The following is a 19,604-nucleotide window of genomic DNA, read 5'->3' as shown; positions in this document are numbered from 1 at the left end:
AAAAGACCAAATTCACTATGGAGACGAACGATTCAGTACTGGCAGCGGTACGTCCAGGGGACTGGATGGTTACCCTGGACTTACAAGACGCATACTTTCATATTCCGATTCATCCAGGAAGCAGGAAGTATCTAAGGTTCGTGATTCAGAACAGGGTCTTTCAATTCAAGGCCCTGTGCTTCGGCCTTTGCACAGCCCCCCAAGTGTTCACGAGGATGATGTCCATTGTAGCAAGATGGTTGCACTTAAGAGGGATCAGAGTGGCGTTTTAAAACTTGGACGACTGGTTGATAAGATCCCAATCAAGAACCAAAATGTCTGGAGGACCTGAAACAAACGTTGGATTTAGCAAAAGAACTAGGTCTTGTGGGTAAACCTAGGAAAGTCTCAGCTGAATCCCAAGCAACAGATAGTTTATTTTGGGATTCAGATATCGTCAGCGACTTTTCGGGTTTTTCCGTCCCCCGAAAGGCAAGCCCTATGCAGTCGGAAGGTGCAGGACTTTCTAGAGAAAGACCGATGCTCAGCAAGAGAGTGGATGAGTCTACTGGGCACACACTCTTCGCTAGAGAGGTTCATTTCTCTAGGAAGACTGCACATGAGACCTCTACAGTTTTTCCTGAAAGAAGCATGGCCAAGAAAATCGCAACCGGATTCCTTCCAGTTTCTAATTCCTGCCAAAGTGAAGGAGGAATTAAATTGGTGGCTAACCCCAGGCAGGTTAGCAGAAGGGATGTCGCTCCAACAGAAGAGCCCAGACCTCATCTTGTTTTCCAACGCGTCGGACGCAGGTTGGGGAGAGACATTAGGCCCTCAAGAGGTGTCGGATCTTTGGAACGGGGAAGAAGCAAGTTGGCACATAAACAGGAAGGAACTGATGGCGATTTTCTTGGCCTTGAAGTACTTCAGCGAGTTGGTACGTGACAAGACAGTGCAGATCAACTCGGACAACACCACGGCTCTGGCATACATCCGCAAACAAGGACTCTTCTTCTTTTCCCCTCTACATGCTGGCAAAGGAAGTTCTACTTTGGGCGGAAGAGGAAAACGTTGTTCTGCTCACCAGGTTCATCCAGGGGGAGAAGAATGTCAGAGCGGACCTGTTGAGCAGAAGGGGACAACTTCTTCCGACAGAGTGGACGTTGCACCTAGAGGTATGTCAGAGCCTGTGGAAATTGTGGGGCCGTTCGGCAGTAGATCTTTTTGCGACAGCCAAAACAAGAAGACTACCAACCTATTGCTCTCCGGTTCCAGATCAGGAAGCAGTCGCGGTGGACGCCTTCCTGATGGACTGGACAAACCTAGACGTTTACGCTTTTCCTCCATTCAAAGTACTGGGGAAAGTTATGACGAAATTCAGGGAGAGCCAAGGAACGAGGATGACCTTAATAGCTCCGTTTTGGCCGGCCGAAAGTTGGTTCACAGAGGTACTGGAATGGACAATAGATACACCAAGAACTCTTCCTCTAAGAGTAGATTTACTCAGACAACCCCACTTCGACAGATTCAAGATACCCTCGCTCTGGGTCTGACTGCGTTCAGACTATCGAAAGTCTTGTCAGAGCGAGGGGATATTCTAGAGAGGTGGCCAGTGCAGTGGCTAGAGCCAGAAGAACCTCCACAATCGCAGTATATCAGTCGAAGTGGGAGAATTTCCGGAAGCGGTGTAAGAAGAGGAAAGTGTCTTCATCATCCAGTACCTCTGTGACCCAAATCGCAGACTTCCTCCTATACTTGAGAAAGGATTTAGGTTGTCAGTGTCCTACATTCAAAGGTTGGATAAAAGTAATGTTGACCTCAGTGTTTTAGACACAGAGATGTGGATATCTCTAATAAAATTTGGACCTTAGAGATCTGATTAGGTCTTTTTGGTACCAAGAAACAGCCCCAATGCAGGCCACCTGCTTGGAATCTCGATGTTGTATTGAGGCATCTAACCTCTAGTAAATTCGAGCCTTTAGAGAAAGCCTCTCTGAGAGATGTATCTAAGAAAGCTATCTTTTTAGTCGCCTTGGCAACGGCCAAGAGAGCTAGTGAGCTTCAGGCCATTTCGAAGAAAGTGGGATGGAGACATGGTAAACACGGTGTGTTCATTCCAGGAAGGTTTTTTGGCCAAGAATGAGAACCCTGCTAATCCTTGCCAAGATCCTTTGATGTCTTGGGTCTTTCTGATTTAGTGGGACATGAGCAAGAAAGAGTTCTCTGCCCAGTGAGAGCATTACGTTTTTATATTGAGAAAACAAGAGAGATCAGAGGGAATTCTGATGCTCCTTTGGTGTTCAGTCAAAGACCCCCCAGTAGGACCCCAATCTGACAAAGAACGCTCTAGCTTTCTTTATGAGAGAGTTGATTAGAGAAGCTCACATGTTGTGTCAAGAACAGAGCTGCGGTATTTTAGAAAAGTGAAGGCTCATGAAGTCAGGCAGTTGCGACTTCATTGGCTTTTAAAAAGAATTTAGCTCTCAAAGAGATTATTGAATCTACTTTTTGGAGAACTAATTCAATATTTGGCGTCTCATTATCTTAGGGGATATTTCAGACAACCTTTTTTGATAATTGTCAGACGCTAGGTCCATGCGTGTCCTCGGGTACAGTATTGGGCAAAGGAGTTACCACCCCATAAACCTTCTTTTAAGCTAAGTAATTTTATCAGGTGATGGTGCTTGTGTTTGTTGGTCGTCTGAGAAAAGTGTTGTTTACTTTTATCAGTCTGGTTTGTATTATGGTGTGGTGTGTGTGTAGTTCAGGTAAATGATCTATTACTAGCTTAAATGCTGTGGCATAAGAGGGCTGTAGGGTTCTGTCAACACATTGGTCATGCCCAGTTGTCAGTTCCAGTCTTAGCTTCTTCAACATACAGGACACTTCCTTGTTGAGAGCTCCTAAGGTTTAAGCAGGCTTAGAGGCAGGACCTATGAAGTCAGCTACCTTAGCAGGTAAGGAACCTAGAGTAATTGATAATTTTAATTATTTATACTCTAATATACTCTAATAATTTTGCTGTCTTTGACCCACCTCCAAATGTGTCAATCAGCTATATATATACCTGCCAGGTAAGTGTCAACATTAAAATGAAGTTTTTATGTTAAAACAAAGTTTAATGTATACTTACCTGGCAGGTATATATAATTTAATGCCCACCCTCCTCCCCTCAGGAGACAAGGGTTCAGAGAAAATCTGGCCCAAGTGGGAACGGTTCCTGGCGCTAGCGCCACAGTAACGTGTGGTGGTTGCCTGAACTACTATAGGTTACTAGCGTTTGCTGCGAGATTTGAAAATATCTGCCAGGTGGAACAGAGAATATAGCTATATATATACCTGCCAGGTAAGTATACATTAAACTTTGTTTTAACATAAAAACTTCATTTTAAAGCATAGCCACTGCTTGCCCTCTGAAGAGTTACTCTTATGGTCCCATTAGGGGACTCCATAAGATAGATCAACCAATATAAACAAAATTCTCTCATAGTAGTTGGTCTTGGCCAGAATAGCGTCTGACAAAAGGTATGAATGGACCCAAGCAGAAGGGTTCAATCCCTGTCTACAGTGATTAGTACTCAGTCTTTCCACTGACCCTTATCACATGGAGGTGGCAACAGTACGAGTCAGCTGTGTTCACCTTTACTTTTAGATCTGCCCTTTAGCCTTGACTTCCTTTTTTTTTTTTTTTTTTTTTAAATCACATTAGAAATATTGTTACTTAAAATCATGAGTCAATTATTTAAATTTAGTTTATGGTGTAAGAATATGTTACAGACTAACATTCTGTCCAGTAAGGAGCTACAACCTTGATTTTGCAAGAGGTGATTAACCTCTCTTTTTTTATTTCTATTTCACGTTTAAAATTTTTGTATTAGAACAAGCCTGGGAAAGTTTGAGGTCAGCCAATTAAAAAAAAAGCCAGTATGCATGTTTGAGAGAAAAAAATCATACAAATTTTCGCTACCTGCTATGAGAAGTTGAAAATTACTATTTACAACCCCTTGTGGTCCTCTTTTATGAGACAATTGTAAATTTTACCAAGTTACACATGTTTTTCTAATAAATTATTTTATTTTGTAAAATTATAATTACAGCTCATGCAATATGGATAAGAACTAAAATCAGTAACAAATTCTTAGCATATTTGTTGTAAAATATTTACTTAAATTTACTGAGATCAAGATGCAGTAACTTTTTTGGGATTATAAATGTTTTCTAATATTTATTTGAACTTTTTGCAAAGATTACAATTATAACTGACACTATCATAAAAGATAACAACTAAAACCAACAGCAACCCTAGGCTAAATTTATGAGCTAATTTATAAAAAGACATACAGTAATACTTTGGTTACGAACCGATTAGTATACGAATTTTTTAACTTACGAAGTGACGACCTCATTCTGGAATACGAATTTCGCTTGGAATGCGAATGCGCGAATTTCCATCATGGGAGGCCGCCTGATTTGTTTACATCGGATGAGCGTGGGATCTGCGAACGCATTTTTTTTTTTTTTCGCCAAACAAAACTTAACGCCTGCTTTGTTTACATCGGATGAGCGTGGATCTGCGAACGCATTTTTTTCGCCAAAACTTACGAGGTCACGTGACTTCCTCCTACGCATCCCTTGACCCTTTTTAAACCATAACTCTTTCAATATCTCGCTGGCGGTAAGATTGAACGTATCTGTCCGTGATACGCTCTCAAATTTGCTTAGTGATTTGCGCACTGTTGTGTTTCCGTAATAGTGCTTATACATTACTATTACCCAAATACTAAAGACAATGGCTCCCAAGATGACGAAGGCAAGCAGCAAGAGGAAAGCATAAGAAAGAAGGAGATGATTACAGTCGAAATGGAGAAGGAAATTATCCAAATGCATGATAAAGGCGAGTGCGTGAAAGACATTGCAGCATTCTTCAAGCGGTCGCAATCAACGATCTTGCACTATTTTGAAGAAAAAGGAAGAAATTAAAGCCAGTAAAGCATCAAAAGGTGTCACAGTATTGACGAAACAACGGCCTTATATTCTCGACGATGTAGAAAATTTGCTCATAGAAAAATATTTTTTCAAAATTGTGAAAGACAACATAGTGTTGCGTAAGCGTAAAATTAGTGATCGTAGTGAACGGTGCTCTCTAGAGAAAGAACCAGAAAGTCTTCCAGAAGTGTTCACGGAGGGGGATTTCCCCCCCAAGCCCTAACCCTCTCCTCCTCACCCTTCCCCTCCTCCCGTCTCCGTCAAGCCAGCAGCCACACTCGCCAAGGTAAAGTTCAGAGGTTTTACTGTGCATGCATATAAATCTAGTGTTTATATTTAATTTCATTCTTCAATTTTATAATTTTATGTAATTCCTACACGAATTTTCAAACCTTAGTGAACAAAAAATAAATGGAAAAATATGAATTGAAATGGTTATTCATGGTCGGGTGGAACGCATTATTTGCTTTTTATAACATTCTTATGGGAAAATCCATTTGGGTTACGAATTTTTTAGGTTACGAAGCAGGTTCTGGAACGGATTAACTTCGTAACCCAAGGTATTACTGTAGAGAGAGAGAGAGAGAGAGAGAGAGAGAGAGAGAAGAGGGGGGGGGGGGGGGGGGGGTTTGTACATGCTTCCTTGAAGTCAAGCTCACAACTAACTCATGAACTGCCTGCCGCCTCCATGTTGGCCAGTCTAAAAGTTGCCATTAGTGAATTTGTGGGTTATAGAAGTATTGGAACCCCTTTCCTGCCCGATTCCTTCAAATCATTGGCGCTTAATATCGATGCTCACCATGAGTGAATCCATCCACCACCCAAAACCTGTTATTGCTACTCATATGAGGGTATCCAACTATTAAGGGTTAAAAAATATAATAAATGATCACAGAAAGAAATGGGTAAACTGGTTGTTTAACCTAAACCATAACACAAGTGCATATAAAATTTCTCCATGTATTCAGCAACAGTGAAAATATTTTTTTACATATACATATTACTGTATGTAGGTTTGTAGTCATGCTATTAATATTTCTCCAGAATTTTACATTATACATTGTAATTATTATAGATGTTCTACTCTTTGAACATTGCTTTGTGTTACCATTATTTACCAAATAGCTTTTAAAATGATTCTCTGATTATTTCACATTTTCAGGTGTACAGAGGATATGACAGATCAACTACGGTTAACGGAGCAAAATATTGTAGAAAAGGATGGTATCAAAGCAACGAGGCTGTGCACGCACTGTGAAGATGTTGATAACATTAATAGTGGGCACTTAAATAAGTTATCAGGTTTGTTTATATATTTTATCATCTCTGAGTTTGATAAAATCTTTTGCAAGATTTAAGGGGACACTGGTATGTTTTTGATTGACATTTGACAGACCACCTCAATCAAAAGTATAGCAATTTACAGTAACTCTGATTTCAGAGTTGAGATGAGACAAAGTTATTTCTGAGGTGTAACATGTTTTATAAAAGACATAAGCAATACTTAAGCAACTTTGAACTTAAAACATGTCAACATTACCTTTCGACCTTGATGAAAAATTGGAGTTCTAAAGTTTCATAGCATTTTGTTTATCCACTTCAATTTTTACATCAATGTTATTCAAATTAAAAAAATCACCAAGTAATTCTGTAAAAAAAATTGAACCTCCTGAATAGCATAAGTGAGAGAAATATATTCAGCCGCCTTACAAGATGATAAAGTTACTGATTTGCCATTTCTTGCTGCTCCAAGATATCCTGAGACCTGAATTGTGTAACTTACAGCAGTACCAAGAGATACTTTTATGATCCTCTGAAGCACCCCAGTCTGAATCATAGAAATAGCCTCATCAACCTGAGTAAATTTCAGACCATGATTGATAGTACCTTTCAAGTACTCCTGTATAAAAAAAATTTGGCATTATTGAAATAGTATTGGGTAGATTGTGATATGAGCTGAGAAATCTCAGTAACAACACAGCTTATACCCAGGGGGCCAAGAGGGGCCAAGGTGAAGGTCTTGCTTTAAAAGGTCATATCGGGACCCTACTGAATGATTTCCGAGTGGACAACCTCTTGAAAAGCCCACATAGCACCTTTTATTCATGTTTTTTTGTTTTTTTTTTTTTTTTTTTTTTTAGCAAAAATTAGCGTGAATTACTTGCTTTTTTGTATGCAGATCTTTCCCAGAGATCACTAAACACAAATAATTCACAATTTTTTTTATATTTCAGAGTGTTATGAGTTCAATTTTATCATTCATTTTGTGATCGGATGTACAAAATGAGCTATATTACTGCTTCATGCCTTATAAATTTTTCATGCGATATGATGGTTGACATTTCTGTGGTGTTCAGGATCAAATGACTGCCCTTGCTTGAGGGTACAATTAGGCATTTTTCCCTTATGTTCACTCCTGTTTTCATGGAAAGTATGTAGGAAAGGCTGATGAGAAAGCAAAAGTTGCTTGGTGGATTATCAGGAAAGCAACATCTCCTTTAACTAGCCTTTGCCTTCTCAATTTTTTATAATTGCCAAATCCATCCTGACTGCCCTCCCCCAGTTGTTGCGACATCTTTCAGGTCTATCTTTTACCTTGCGTGGTGCCCCCCTCCACCTCATTGACCAGTTGCTTCCAGCACTTTTATTCATCCTTTTAATGAAAGTGTTGTAAATAATGTCAATTCCTCAAAGGGATATTGATATAGCATAGCTTCAAAGCTGAATCAGTGTACTGAAGTGAATACCGACCCCACTATTCACAAACTCACAATTTGCGGACTCACCTATTCACAGATTTTTCTATGAACCTCATATACCCATTATTTGCAGAAAATCTGCCTGTGTGGTTTTTTCACTAAGAAACATTCACAAATTACTGTCTTTTCATATCTTTTTCATGACTAAATTAACTTTTTGTGATAAAACTTAAAATACTAAGGTATAAGCATTTTAGTTTTTTTGTCCTTTAACTATCAAAATAAGCAGTTCTAAGCATTTTTAGAGGGGTTTTAAGTATTTGTAAATTATAGGTATTCCACTCCATCGTGTTATTGTTTACATCCTGCCGACGCCGACGCCATCTTGTCTATGACGTCACAGCCTATGACGTCACAACACAACTTAAATACATCAACAGACACCTTCTAGAATCTACCACATGCTGTCCATATATAGGACACCCACCATATTTGAACAATGCATAAAATACCAATAACAATTATACAATATATAATCACCCATCCCTCACGAATAACAGGAATTCTAACTGTAACTGTATACCGCAGGTCCTGATTAAACCGAAACCTTATTATTAACTACATGAGCAGTCCCTCCAACTGAATTTACTGTACATTGTTTTTTTATGTTTGTTCTAATTTTTTTTCTATTGATGCAGGCACGGCAGAGGTCTTTCAATCGGTCGACAGTGATCCAGGCTTGTCCAAGATATTGGACTCTCAAACCCCAGTAGTTTCTAAGCTCATTTTGAAAGTTGGTGCTCAAGTCATGCTTATGAAGAACTTGGATGTGAATAAGGGCTTAGTTAATGGTGCCCGAGGAGTTGTAACAGGATTCAAATCTGTAGGGGGAGGTGAGATGTTTCCATCTAATATATGTAGTACTGTACCCAATAGCTAATCATCAGATTCTTTCATTAATAAATTTCTTCCTTTGGCTTCAGAATTCAGGATCTTATACTACTTAATACAATACTATTTTAAGAAAATTTTGTCGAGCCTTGTTAAAATTTTGCCCGTCACAAACCCATTTTTATTACACTAGCCTTTTGTGCTGCACTGATGAAATCAGATAATGAACTGGAATAACAAAAGGAAGAATTGCTCCTCCAGGTTGGCAAATTGGTCTCCATGTCCTCATTGGTCATATGCTTCACTTTGTGTCTGCAAAACAGTTCACAGCCTTTTTCATCATTCTTTTGTTCTCTTCATATCTTGCTTCGTTTTTCATAGGATTATTTAATCGCATTTTTCTTATTTTTGGTGCTGGGAGGATTGTCTTTACTAATCACTGTAGCTGTTATTGTTGTGTCAATAACCAGTTGTTTTGCATTTTTATTTTTGGTTTCTAGTGTATCAATAATTCTAGATTTAAATTGTAGAGTAAGGTTTATGTGTAAACTCTAGTTCAGTTTCCCTTACTCATTGTATTTGTCTCCAATGATGTTTCATTTTTGAGTTCCCTTCCCAGTCTGTGTTTGTATCCTACTGAACATACACATGGTCTTGGGTGTGTATTCCCTTGCTTGAAGGCACACTCAATCATTTTTCCTTTTTTTTTTTTTTTTTTTTTTTTTTTTTGTTTTTTTTTTTTTTTTTTTTTTTTTTTTTTTGAAGTGAGGACAGGATGATGGTTTTTGAAGTGAGAAAGACAGGATGTGATAGAGCAAAGTTGCTCGGTGGGTGGGTTATGAGGAAGCACCGTCATTACCAAATCTTTTCCTTCTGAGCTTTTTATTTCTAGATCCATCCTGACTGCCCTCCCCCAGTAGTTGTGGCAAACCTGTTGACCAGCTGCTTCTGGCACTTTTTATTTTAAGGACATATTATCAGCTGTATTCATCCTTTCAATGAAATTTCTGTAAATAACGTAGACACTGTTGTTGATATTAGTGTTTGTTATTACGTATGTTGATTTTTACCGTGTTGCTGTTGTTACGAGTCTATCAGTTTTGCTTCTAATTTTATGTTCTTAATTTTAATTCTTTTGGGAGACATTGAAGCTGAACCCAGGGCCTGGTACTCATTACTGTAATAAAAATTGCAGTGTACTTTGCTCAAATATTCAAGGCTTAAGGTCAAATTTTCTTGATCTCCAGAGTTGTGCCTATAATAATGAATAATGATTTGATGCTTTTTTCTGAGACACTCGTGAGTAGTAACAAGTCAAGGTTGAGTTTTTAATTCCAGAGTTTGATGGCCCAGACTTAATTGTTGTAACATCTCACATGTGCAAGATATGGATGGATGGATGTGATATTTAGGGCTAAAGCCCAGGCACTGGGGCCAAGAAGGCCATTAAGCGCCGTAATGAAGGTTAAATAAGTTGAATTATGGTAAATGAATGAATGAATTAGTGAAAGAAATGATTCATAAAATTAGATGTGACTAATAAATGAAATAAAAATATAAAGTTTTTAATGAATGGAGGTAATATATATTAAAAATAGTTTTTAATGTCTTTAAAAAATCTGTATACATATAAATTTTTTATCTAAATATTATTAAAAAATTTTATACACTTTAAAAAGGAGATGAGAGCAGAAATATCTGCTTCATCTCTCAAGATATTTGAGAGGGATTTACCCTGGAAATATCTTTCCCTTTGGTTAAAATATCTGGGGCAAACCATCAGAATGTGCTCCACTGTTAGTAGCGCGTCGCAGTAAGCACACACTGGTGGGCTGCTTCCTTCTAAAATAAACTGATGGGTTAAATAAGTGTGCCCAATCCTTAATCTTGTTAAAATAACCTCTGTTCGTCTGTCAAGCTGGAATGACAAAGGCCACGGCAGTATATTTTTCCTAATATTTCTATACTTATTATTATTGGCAAGAAGAGAAGTCCATCTTTCTTGCCATTTACTTAATACATAAGACCTAATAGGACCTTTTGTAGGTGTGTATGAGGCACTTTCCTGAAGATTGTTCTGGCAAAGCGCTAGCAGCTTTTAGCTTCCCTGTCTGCAGTCTCGTTTCCGTGAATTCCCACGTGAGAAAGGGACCCACAGAAAGAGACTGACTTACGCAGACAATATATACGAAAAAGCGACTCCTGCAACTTTTTGATTAACGATGACAGCTATTAAATTTTTTGATACTTCTAAAAAAGGGCTTTTTAGAATCCGAGTATGACAAAATTAGTGTCACTACTATGAAGAAACTAAATCTAGGGGAGACTACGGCTGTTAATTCGGCTGTAAAGATTGATGCAAAGTCAGGTAAATTTAGATGTATATGCTGCATCACCAAGGATAACAGCACACACCCAACACCACTATCTTGAACTTTGATCCATCTGTATAAATCTTCACATAATTGGCAATGGCTGGGGTACGTCATGCTCTAAGAATTTTTCCCCTTATCTCTTCTTCAGTACAGTCCTTCTTCTTAAATGATTTCTTGCATACTAATGCTTCAGGAATAAGCCATGGAGGATTCATAGGATGTTTTTACTTCCAGGACATTTCTGGGACTTGAGATGGTTATCCCTAACATCCTCGTTTAGTCGAATTTGGAATGGTTTAGGAGCTCTTGTACCAGAGAAATTCCGCGAGTCTTTTACCTTAAGTACAGGAGGCCCGCGGTTAGCGCACAATCACTCAACGGCGAATCGGTTTTGCAGCGGTCGTCAAAAATATTCATTAAAAAACTAAGGCATTTTAAAGGTATCTTTACGGCACAAATTTCAGTTAACAGCGCCGCTAGCGCCGTTGTCTAACGAGTTCATACATATGTAGAAATGCCGTTCAGACCATAAAGGTTATGCAAATTATATTAAAAAATTTTAGGAGAGTTATTACATAGGTATTAGGGTAAAATATATGCCTCTGACGCTGTTTTTATGCCGAAAATATAGAGTTACATAAGTGCAAATTTAGCTATGGATGTGTTGTTGATTCATAAATGTTCATGCTTTTGTTTAAAATGTGTATGAAAATGTATTACGTGAAAGGCATTTTTATTTCTGTACAGAAATATGATACAAAGGCAGCTTTTGAAACTCCCCTTCACGTTATCAAATACGATGTTTTTTCATGTTCTTTCTTGTAAGCCGCCGCCTGCCGCTCTTCCGAAAATATCAATTTAAAAAAAGTGCAAATTAAGCGACTCGATGTGTCCGATTTGATAAATGTTTATACTTTTATAAATGTTATACTTTTATGTTTAAAATGTATATGAAAATGTACTACGAATAGGGTATTTTTATTTCTGTGCAGAAATATGATAAAAAGGCAGCTTTTGAAACTCCGCTTCAAGTTATCGACTACTATGTGGTCCGATTCATAAATGTTCATGCTTTTTGTTTTTTTTTTTTTTAAAATGTGTATGAAAATGTATTTACTTGAAAGGCATTCTGTTTTATTTTATGGTACAGAAATAAAAATGATACAAAGGCAGCTTTTGAAATTGCCCTTCACGTTATCAAATACGATGTTTTTTTCATGTTCTTTCTGTAAGCCGCCGCCTGCCGCTCGTTTCTTCCGAAAATATCGATTTAAAAAAAGTGCAAATTAGCGATCGATGTGTCGATTTTATAAATGTTTGTGCTTTCATGTTTAAATGTGTATGAAAATGTACTACGAATAGGGTATTTTTATTTCTGTGCAGAAATATGATAAAAAGGCAGCTTTTGAAACTCCCCTTCAAGTTATCGACTACGATGTTTTTTTCAAGTTCGTTCTTGTATGCCGCCGTCTGCCGCTCTTCCGAAATATAGTTAAAAAAAAAAAAAAAGGTGTGCGAATTTGCGATCGATGTGTTGATTTTCAAATGTTTATGCTTTTATGTTTTAAAATGTGTATGAAAATATATTGCGTAAAGGTATTTTCATTTTTGTACAGAAATAAGATACAAATTAAGGCAGCCTTTGTAACTAGGCTCCACGTTTGTAAGGGAATGGTTTTTCATGTTCGTTCTTGTCCGCCAGTTCCGAAAAATGCATTGTGTTATTTTATTAATTACGCATCGTTTTCCATAGAAATCCGTTTAAAAAGTTATACAAATTATTTCACTGTATCCAAGAATATTGTATGTATTCTCGTATTATTGTATTTTAAAATACTACGGCAAACTTAAGCCCGTATTCCGCGGAGCGGCCAATGTTGTGGTTTGAAATCAGCTGATGAATACGAGTCTGTTTCACCATAACGCAATTCTGAGCGAATGCTCTTGCTTCTAGTTAGCATAAACGAATATCTATATACTTGACTTATATGAGACAAAGTATTATTTTTTTCCATATACAGCGTGTTTTTAGGTGGAAATATTTATTGAATATGTCTCGTTGTGAATGTGAACTACTATTTTTTTTCGTTAACAGATTACGTTGGCGGCATGTTTTTTTTTGTTTTTTGCGTAAAAATTACGTAATTCCGTTCGCAATACGTAATCCTTTATATCATCGCAATACGAACTTTACGTTATTTATCTTATATCGGCGTGAAAACCAACAGTAAAATGTGTTCTTTCAAGCACAGTAGTTTTGATTAAAAATGATTTTATCCCAATTTTATCTACAGTTGTGTGTGATGCAGACGTTTACTGCAGTTTTATCCTTGTTGCCCGATGTACGATAATAGTCATTAGCAGCTTGAACAGTTTTCTCAGCTTCAGTTTATAACTAGGTTTAAATTTAACATTATATTTCCCGATTGATCTTTAATCTATATTGATCTCTGATCTATAGCGAATAAAGTTATTTACTTAAGATATCTCATTCTATTCTATACATAACGCCATTTATAAACAAATACGGTAATGTTGCACTGTAGTACGATGATCAAAATACTAGCCAAACAGATATGTTATCCAGTTCGGTTGTACTTAGAAAAAAAAAAAAAAAAAAAGTAGTTTTATTTCTCGTTCGGTTGTTCATGGCTGTACACGTCCACGCAACGAGTATAACGTTAACACCATACTTTCATCATTCTCTTTTGCTGTTATTGAACTTATGTAACTAGAAGATGGATAAAGATTAGACCATTGTAAATTGATCTCTCATAAAATTGAACTATCGTAAGACTTATGATGGTAACCTGAACACTACAACTACTTGTACACTGTATAAACTTTATTATATCTTTACATACTTTAGACACCCACATGTACTGTACAGTAAATTCTATAGTACTATACTGCATAAATATAATTTTACCTTATTGGCCCGTTGTGGGATTACAGCGCCTTTGACTGTCTAGAGTTTTTGAAAGAAGGTGTGCGGCGGCCGTAGGCTTTAAATCGCTCAGCGTCGAAAATCGCTTGGCGTCGGTGGCCAGGAACGGAACCCCTGCTGCTAACCGAGGGCCGCCTGTACTTGAAAGGAGGGATTTTTGGGAGCACTTTTCATTCTAGCTATGTGTCACAACTCTAGCTCTTGCCTTCTTAGATTAAGGGGAAGATGATCTGTGTCGACATATATGCTTTCAACAGGAGAAGTTCTAAAAGCCCCTGAGCATATTCCCTCAACCCCATTTATCTGACAACATCCAATTCCTTTAGCTTGGTTTTACAAGCTGAGGAATAGATCTGACAGCCATAGTCTAGGTTGGAGCGACACAGCGAGCATATAGCCTCAAAAGGGATTATTTTATCAGCCCCCCAACTAAAACCAAAAACAACCTTTAAAATATTCAAAGATTTTTTTACATTAATCTTTAGGGCATTTATGTGGCTGGCCCATGTTAATTTGAGGTCAATAATCATCCCCAGAAATTTTACTTCACTTTCATCAGGAATGATAGATCCTTTTCAGCTAAGTGTGGGAACTTCTTCCACATGCCGGCATCTGGCAAATCTTCCTGCAACTGTTTTGGAAGGGGAGAATTTAACCATTCTCATCAGCCCACTTAGTAATTGCATTAATAGACCTTTGCAGATGTTTACATACTGACAATGAATCATATCCTGTGCAGTACAGTCATACCCCTACATATGAAAGTCCCTACGTATGAAAAATTCAGGTTACGAAGGCAAAGACAAAGATTTTTTTGCTTCTGTGTACGAAAATAATTCAGGTTGCAAAAGGGTGTATGTGCTGTAAAGTCCGAGATTTGCCCGGGCCGCCAAGAACAATTTCAAAACTTGCGCGCTCCAAACTCAGTAGACTCGCCACCATCCTCCCGCTCTCCTATTGGTCAGCATCTGTTCCATCATGCCTCTATATAAAGGCATTGCCTTGACGCCATTTTTTTGCGGCAGCATTATTGTAAACGCCTGGAATTCGTTCGTTCACATAGATTTCGTTTGTTAACGTAAATTCGTGTTAATGATTTTGCTTTTGTTGTACTGTAAGTTACTTTATCGTGTTGTGTGTGAACTTATTACAGTCGGGTTCCCCGTTACGACGGTTCCGGCTTACGACGTTTCCGAGGTTACGACGCTTTTTTCTTAAATATTCAATGGAAAAATCTGGTCCTGGGTTACGACGCTTGTTCGAGGTTACGACGCTGACGCTTCCGACGCTCCGAGTTAACGACGCTTTTAAAAAACGCATACTATGATAAAAATCCTTTATAGTTTAGCACATATATTAATAAAATAAGTTTCTGGTTAGATTACAACAAAAATTTTTTAAAAAATTTTTTGAGATTATGATGATTTTCGACACTTTTTATGTTGTATTTTTCTGTTTTTTAGTGACGCCTCATATCGGAACTAAGTTTCCGATCGAATGAATACCATACTAAGTTTTTACATATAACAGTCCAAAGCGCAAATAATGAAAAATCATTGCATTTTTGTTTCCAGTAATAATAACAAAACGAAGTTTCTGGTTAGATTACAACGCAAATTCCAAGTATCCAAAGAGAGACATTATCCAGTAATTTGATCAGAGAGAGCGGAGCGAGAGGGAGTGAAGAGAGAGGGAGGAGAGAGATGACGAGAAGGTACGGATAGGGACGATGGAGGAAGAAAAGGAAGGGGGGGGGAGAGAGAGAGAGAACATGAGTGGAGAGAGGTCGGTTGATTGAAGAGAGATGAGCGAAGGCGTCTTCCGACGCTCCGAGTTAAGGACAGAGAAGTGTTCGTTTCGTTAAACGCCTCTGACTCATGCCAGTAAATGTTTTGTGATACTAATAATATAAGCCTATTTAAAGATACGTTTACTTTAATTAGTCTATATGATACGTAAATAGTAATCAACTGTTCTTGTAGCCCTCCTCAATATTTGGCAAAATCGAAGTATCCAAGAGAGACATTATCCAGTACGTAATTTGATCAGAGAGAGAGAGAGAGAGGAAGAGACGCTTTGGCAACAATGGTCTCGGGGGTTTTTATAGCTTCCTTCTGCTTGATGATCGTGGATATTGTAGAAGGATTTCGACCATACTCGTTTGCCAAATCGACGATACAAAAAACGCCACGTTCATGCTTTGCTATAATTTCATGTTTGCTTCCATCGAAATCATTTTCTTGGGTTTTTTTCTTATCACCTGCTTTGTCTTTAGCTTTGAGACCCATGGTTAATAATAAAATAGACAAAATAACAACGAAAAATAGGCGCAAATACAACGAACTAAACAACGACGTGTTAACATGCAGCACCAACAAACAAACAGACTGAACGCCATTTATCGTCGCCTATACAACTAACACCTCATCGCAAAATCGTATCTCAAAACATATTTTCGTTGTATATCAAAGCTTGTATTTTCGCAAATTTTCTGTTGTAATCTTCAAAAACATTCGTATATTAGGGCAAATCGTATGTCAAGTTCCAATGTAATTTGATCAGAGGAGAGAGAGAGAGAGAGAGAGAAGAGAGAGAGAGAGAGAGAGAGAGAGAGACGCTTTGGCAACAATGGTCTCGGGGATTGACGTAACGTTTATTTTCTGAACAGATAGGACAGAGAAGTGTTCGTTTCATTAAACGGACCTCTGACTCAATGGCAGGAAATGTTTTGTTGTTTTATACTATATATAAGCCTATTTAAAGATACATTTACTTTAATTAGTCTATATGATACGTAAATAGTAATCAGCTGTTCTTGTAGCCCTCAAGATTTTGCAAAATCACTCCAGTTGTACATAAAAAACTTCAAGAATGTAGTGTCACCAGAGGATTACAATAAATCTTTTTACCTTCAAGAACCAGCATTCTTTTATGAAAATAACTCCAGGGTTGTACGATAAAACTACAGGAAACAACATGTAGTGTAACCAAAGGATTACAAGTAGGTTTTTATAACTTTTTAAAATTAGTTTAAGACATATTTCCAAGCGTCGTTCCGGCTTACGACGATTTTCGGCTTACGACGCGTCTCAAGAACGGAAACCCCCGTCGTAACCCGGGGACTGCTACTTAGGTTATTAGCCATGGGTCCCAAAAGTGTTGCTGAAGTTCACAGAAAGAAGAGGATGCTATGGGGACGAAGATTGAGATAATCAAGAAGTGTTAATGTTTTCTGCATTTGTTAATGTATTTTGAAGTTTAGTGTTAATGTTTTCTGCCATTTTTTAATGTGTTTTCTAAAGTTAAGTGTTCATGTTTTCTGCCATTTGTCATCCTCCTCTGACGCCACTTTCGGACATCACCTCACTTGAAAGGTAAGGTTCCGCATTTTACTACATACATACGTACATGTACATACAGTATTTCTTGTACCCTATACACTAATACACTTTATTTACAGATACAGTCACAGTTAGGTTAGATATTGAATGGTCCAAATTGTTGTATTTCATTGTTTATTGGTCAATGTAGCTTTATTATAACATTTACTGTGGTGTTTTTGTAGGGCTTGGAAGCAAATTAAGCAATTTACATGTAAAACCTGGTTCTAGACACGAAAAAATCAGGTTACGAAGGCTGCTTCAGAACGGATTAATTTTGTAACCTGAGGCACTACTGTATATTGCAAGGTCATCAACAAAAAGTGAGCATTTAACTGGAGCAAGATTTTTTTAACCACACTATTTATTGCCACTAAAAAAAAAAAAAGTGGTTACACTTAAAAACGTTTACTTGGGGAACTCCTTCCTCCTGCACAAAAGGTTGGAGAGAGAGTTTCCCACGTTTAACTTTAAAAAATCTGTCCTTTAAAAAGGAATGTATAAATCTGATCATTCTTCCCATATGCCCATCTTGTGCAATTGTTTCATGATGCCAAATTCTCCAGGCTGTGTCATACACTTTTTCGAGGTCAAAAAATACTCTGATGGTCTGACATTGTTTGGCGAATCCTTGCTGGATTTGGTTGTCAGCCTCAGCAATGGATCAAGGGTGGAGTGGTTTTTTTCCTGAAACCAAATTGAAATTATGATAATCCTTTAGTTTCTAGTGCCAAACTAGTCTAGTATTTATTATTTTCTTCATCAGCTTACACACACAACTGGTAAGAGCTATTGGTCTGTAGCTGTGGCTAGGGAAGCATCTTTATAGGCTTTAAATAGGAACAACTATGGATATTTTCCAGTTGGGTAAAATTCCTGTTTCCCATATTTTGTTTATAATCTTGAGTAAATATTTTTTTGGCATCGTCTGGGAGGTGTTTAAGCATTTCATATATGATTGTATCCTCACCTGGAGTTGTGGATTCACTAGAGGAGAGCGCCTCCATAATTCTCTCAAGGAAAACCTGTAGTTGTATGGTTCTGATTTTCCTGAATCGAATTCCAGAATCATTTCAGAATTCCTAATTTGTTCATGAAACTTACCTGTCAGATATATATATAGCTGTATTCTCTGAAGTCCGACAGATTTCTAAAAACTTACGACACACGTAGTGGGAGTAGGGTGGTTAGTACCCAGTTCCCGCCGCTGGGAGGCGAGTGTCAGGAACCATTCCCATTTTCTATCAGATTTCTTCTGTCGCCGGTGTCGTAAACATCTGTTTACACACCTCCGCCTCAGGATTTTGGAAAACTTTTCATTGGCTTGAGTATCCTCTTGACTTTTTGGTTTTTTGTTTTGGATCGATAGCTTGGCATACGTGACTTTGGATTGTTTTGAATTTGGCTTGGTTTTTTCCTTAAATATGTCTGGATCTAGTTCGGCTAGCGCCAGGGTGTGTTTGAAAGTTGAATGCAAGGTGAGGCTACCAAAAGCCTTGGTTGATCCTCACACATTGTGTAAAGGTTGTAGGGGGCAAGTTTGTAAGTATGATTTTCGCTGTAATGAGTGCGAAAGTTTGGATGATGTACAATGGAAGACGTATGAATCCTACGTAAATAAATTAGAGCGTGACAGGATCAGGATGGTCTTCCCTCCAGGAGGTAACCATCGGGTAGCAGACAGGGTCTTAATGTAACCCCTTCTAACCCTCCTTTAGATTTTGTGTCTCCTAACCCCGTAGTGTTGCCTTCGGGCCCTCAAGTGGTATCTGCGGAGGGTAATGCCCTTTCACTTATTCTGGATTCATTGAAAACGCTCGAATCTAAAGTGCTTGCCCTTGAAAACAGGCAAACTAAGTGCAGTGATAGTCCCCCTAGTGAAGTGGAGGGGGCGTCAGATCGGCCTTATAGCGCCTCTAGGCTGGGACCTCTGCCGGACTCCCAGGACTCAGGGAGAGGGCATGTCGAAGGCCGAAGGAGGGTTACGGGGATCCCCCACCGATCTGACGTCCCTTCAGCAGTTTTTTGTGGACGCTTCCCAGGCTGCTAAGGGAGCGTGCTCAAGCACGTACCAGAGAGATTGTTTTTCGTCTTCCGACGCGTCCTCCCCGCGCAAGGGGTGGGAATCTCGTCCGGATTCGCGGCCTTTGAAGAGGACTCTTCAAGATCAAGACGCTTCACGTCATGCTATGTCTGATTGGCATTCTTCTCCGGAAAGCGTAGCCTTTCCGCCCCAGAAGAAGTCTAGGACGTCATCGGATGATGACGCCTTCGAGCGCCCTAGTCGCTCTAGAGCCAAGGCTGTTCCTGGGAGAAGGAAGAAGGCGACCCCTCGCCCCTCACCTTC

The 19,604-nt window shown here is 38.4% G+C and overlaps 1 protein-coding gene across 1 annotated transcript in view; it reads left to right on the top strand.

Moving 5' to 3' along the window:
• Positions 1–19,604, top strand: part of LOC135215280 (ATP-dependent DNA helicase PIF1-like) — a 72,715-nt gene that overhangs the window by 36,308 nt on the left and 16,803 nt on the right. The window contains exons 3-4 of the mRNA XM_064249825.1: positions 6,128–6,267; positions 8,363–8,557. Of these exons, the coding sequence (XP_064105895.1) occupies positions 6,128–6,267; positions 8,363–8,557 (335 nt within the window). The remainder of the gene's footprint in view (positions 1–6,127; positions 6,268–8,362; positions 8,558–19,604) is intronic.

This window comes from Macrobrachium nipponense, chromosome 5, assembly GCF_015104395.2.
Source record: "Macrobrachium nipponense isolate FS-2020 chromosome 5, ASM1510439v2, whole genome shotgun sequence".
Classification (NCBI taxonomy): domain Eukaryota; kingdom Metazoa; phylum Arthropoda; class Malacostraca; order Decapoda; family Palaemonidae; genus Macrobrachium; species Macrobrachium nipponense.
Note: the sequence above shows the minus strand (reverse complement) of the source record. Positions and strands in the feature narration are given on the sequence as shown.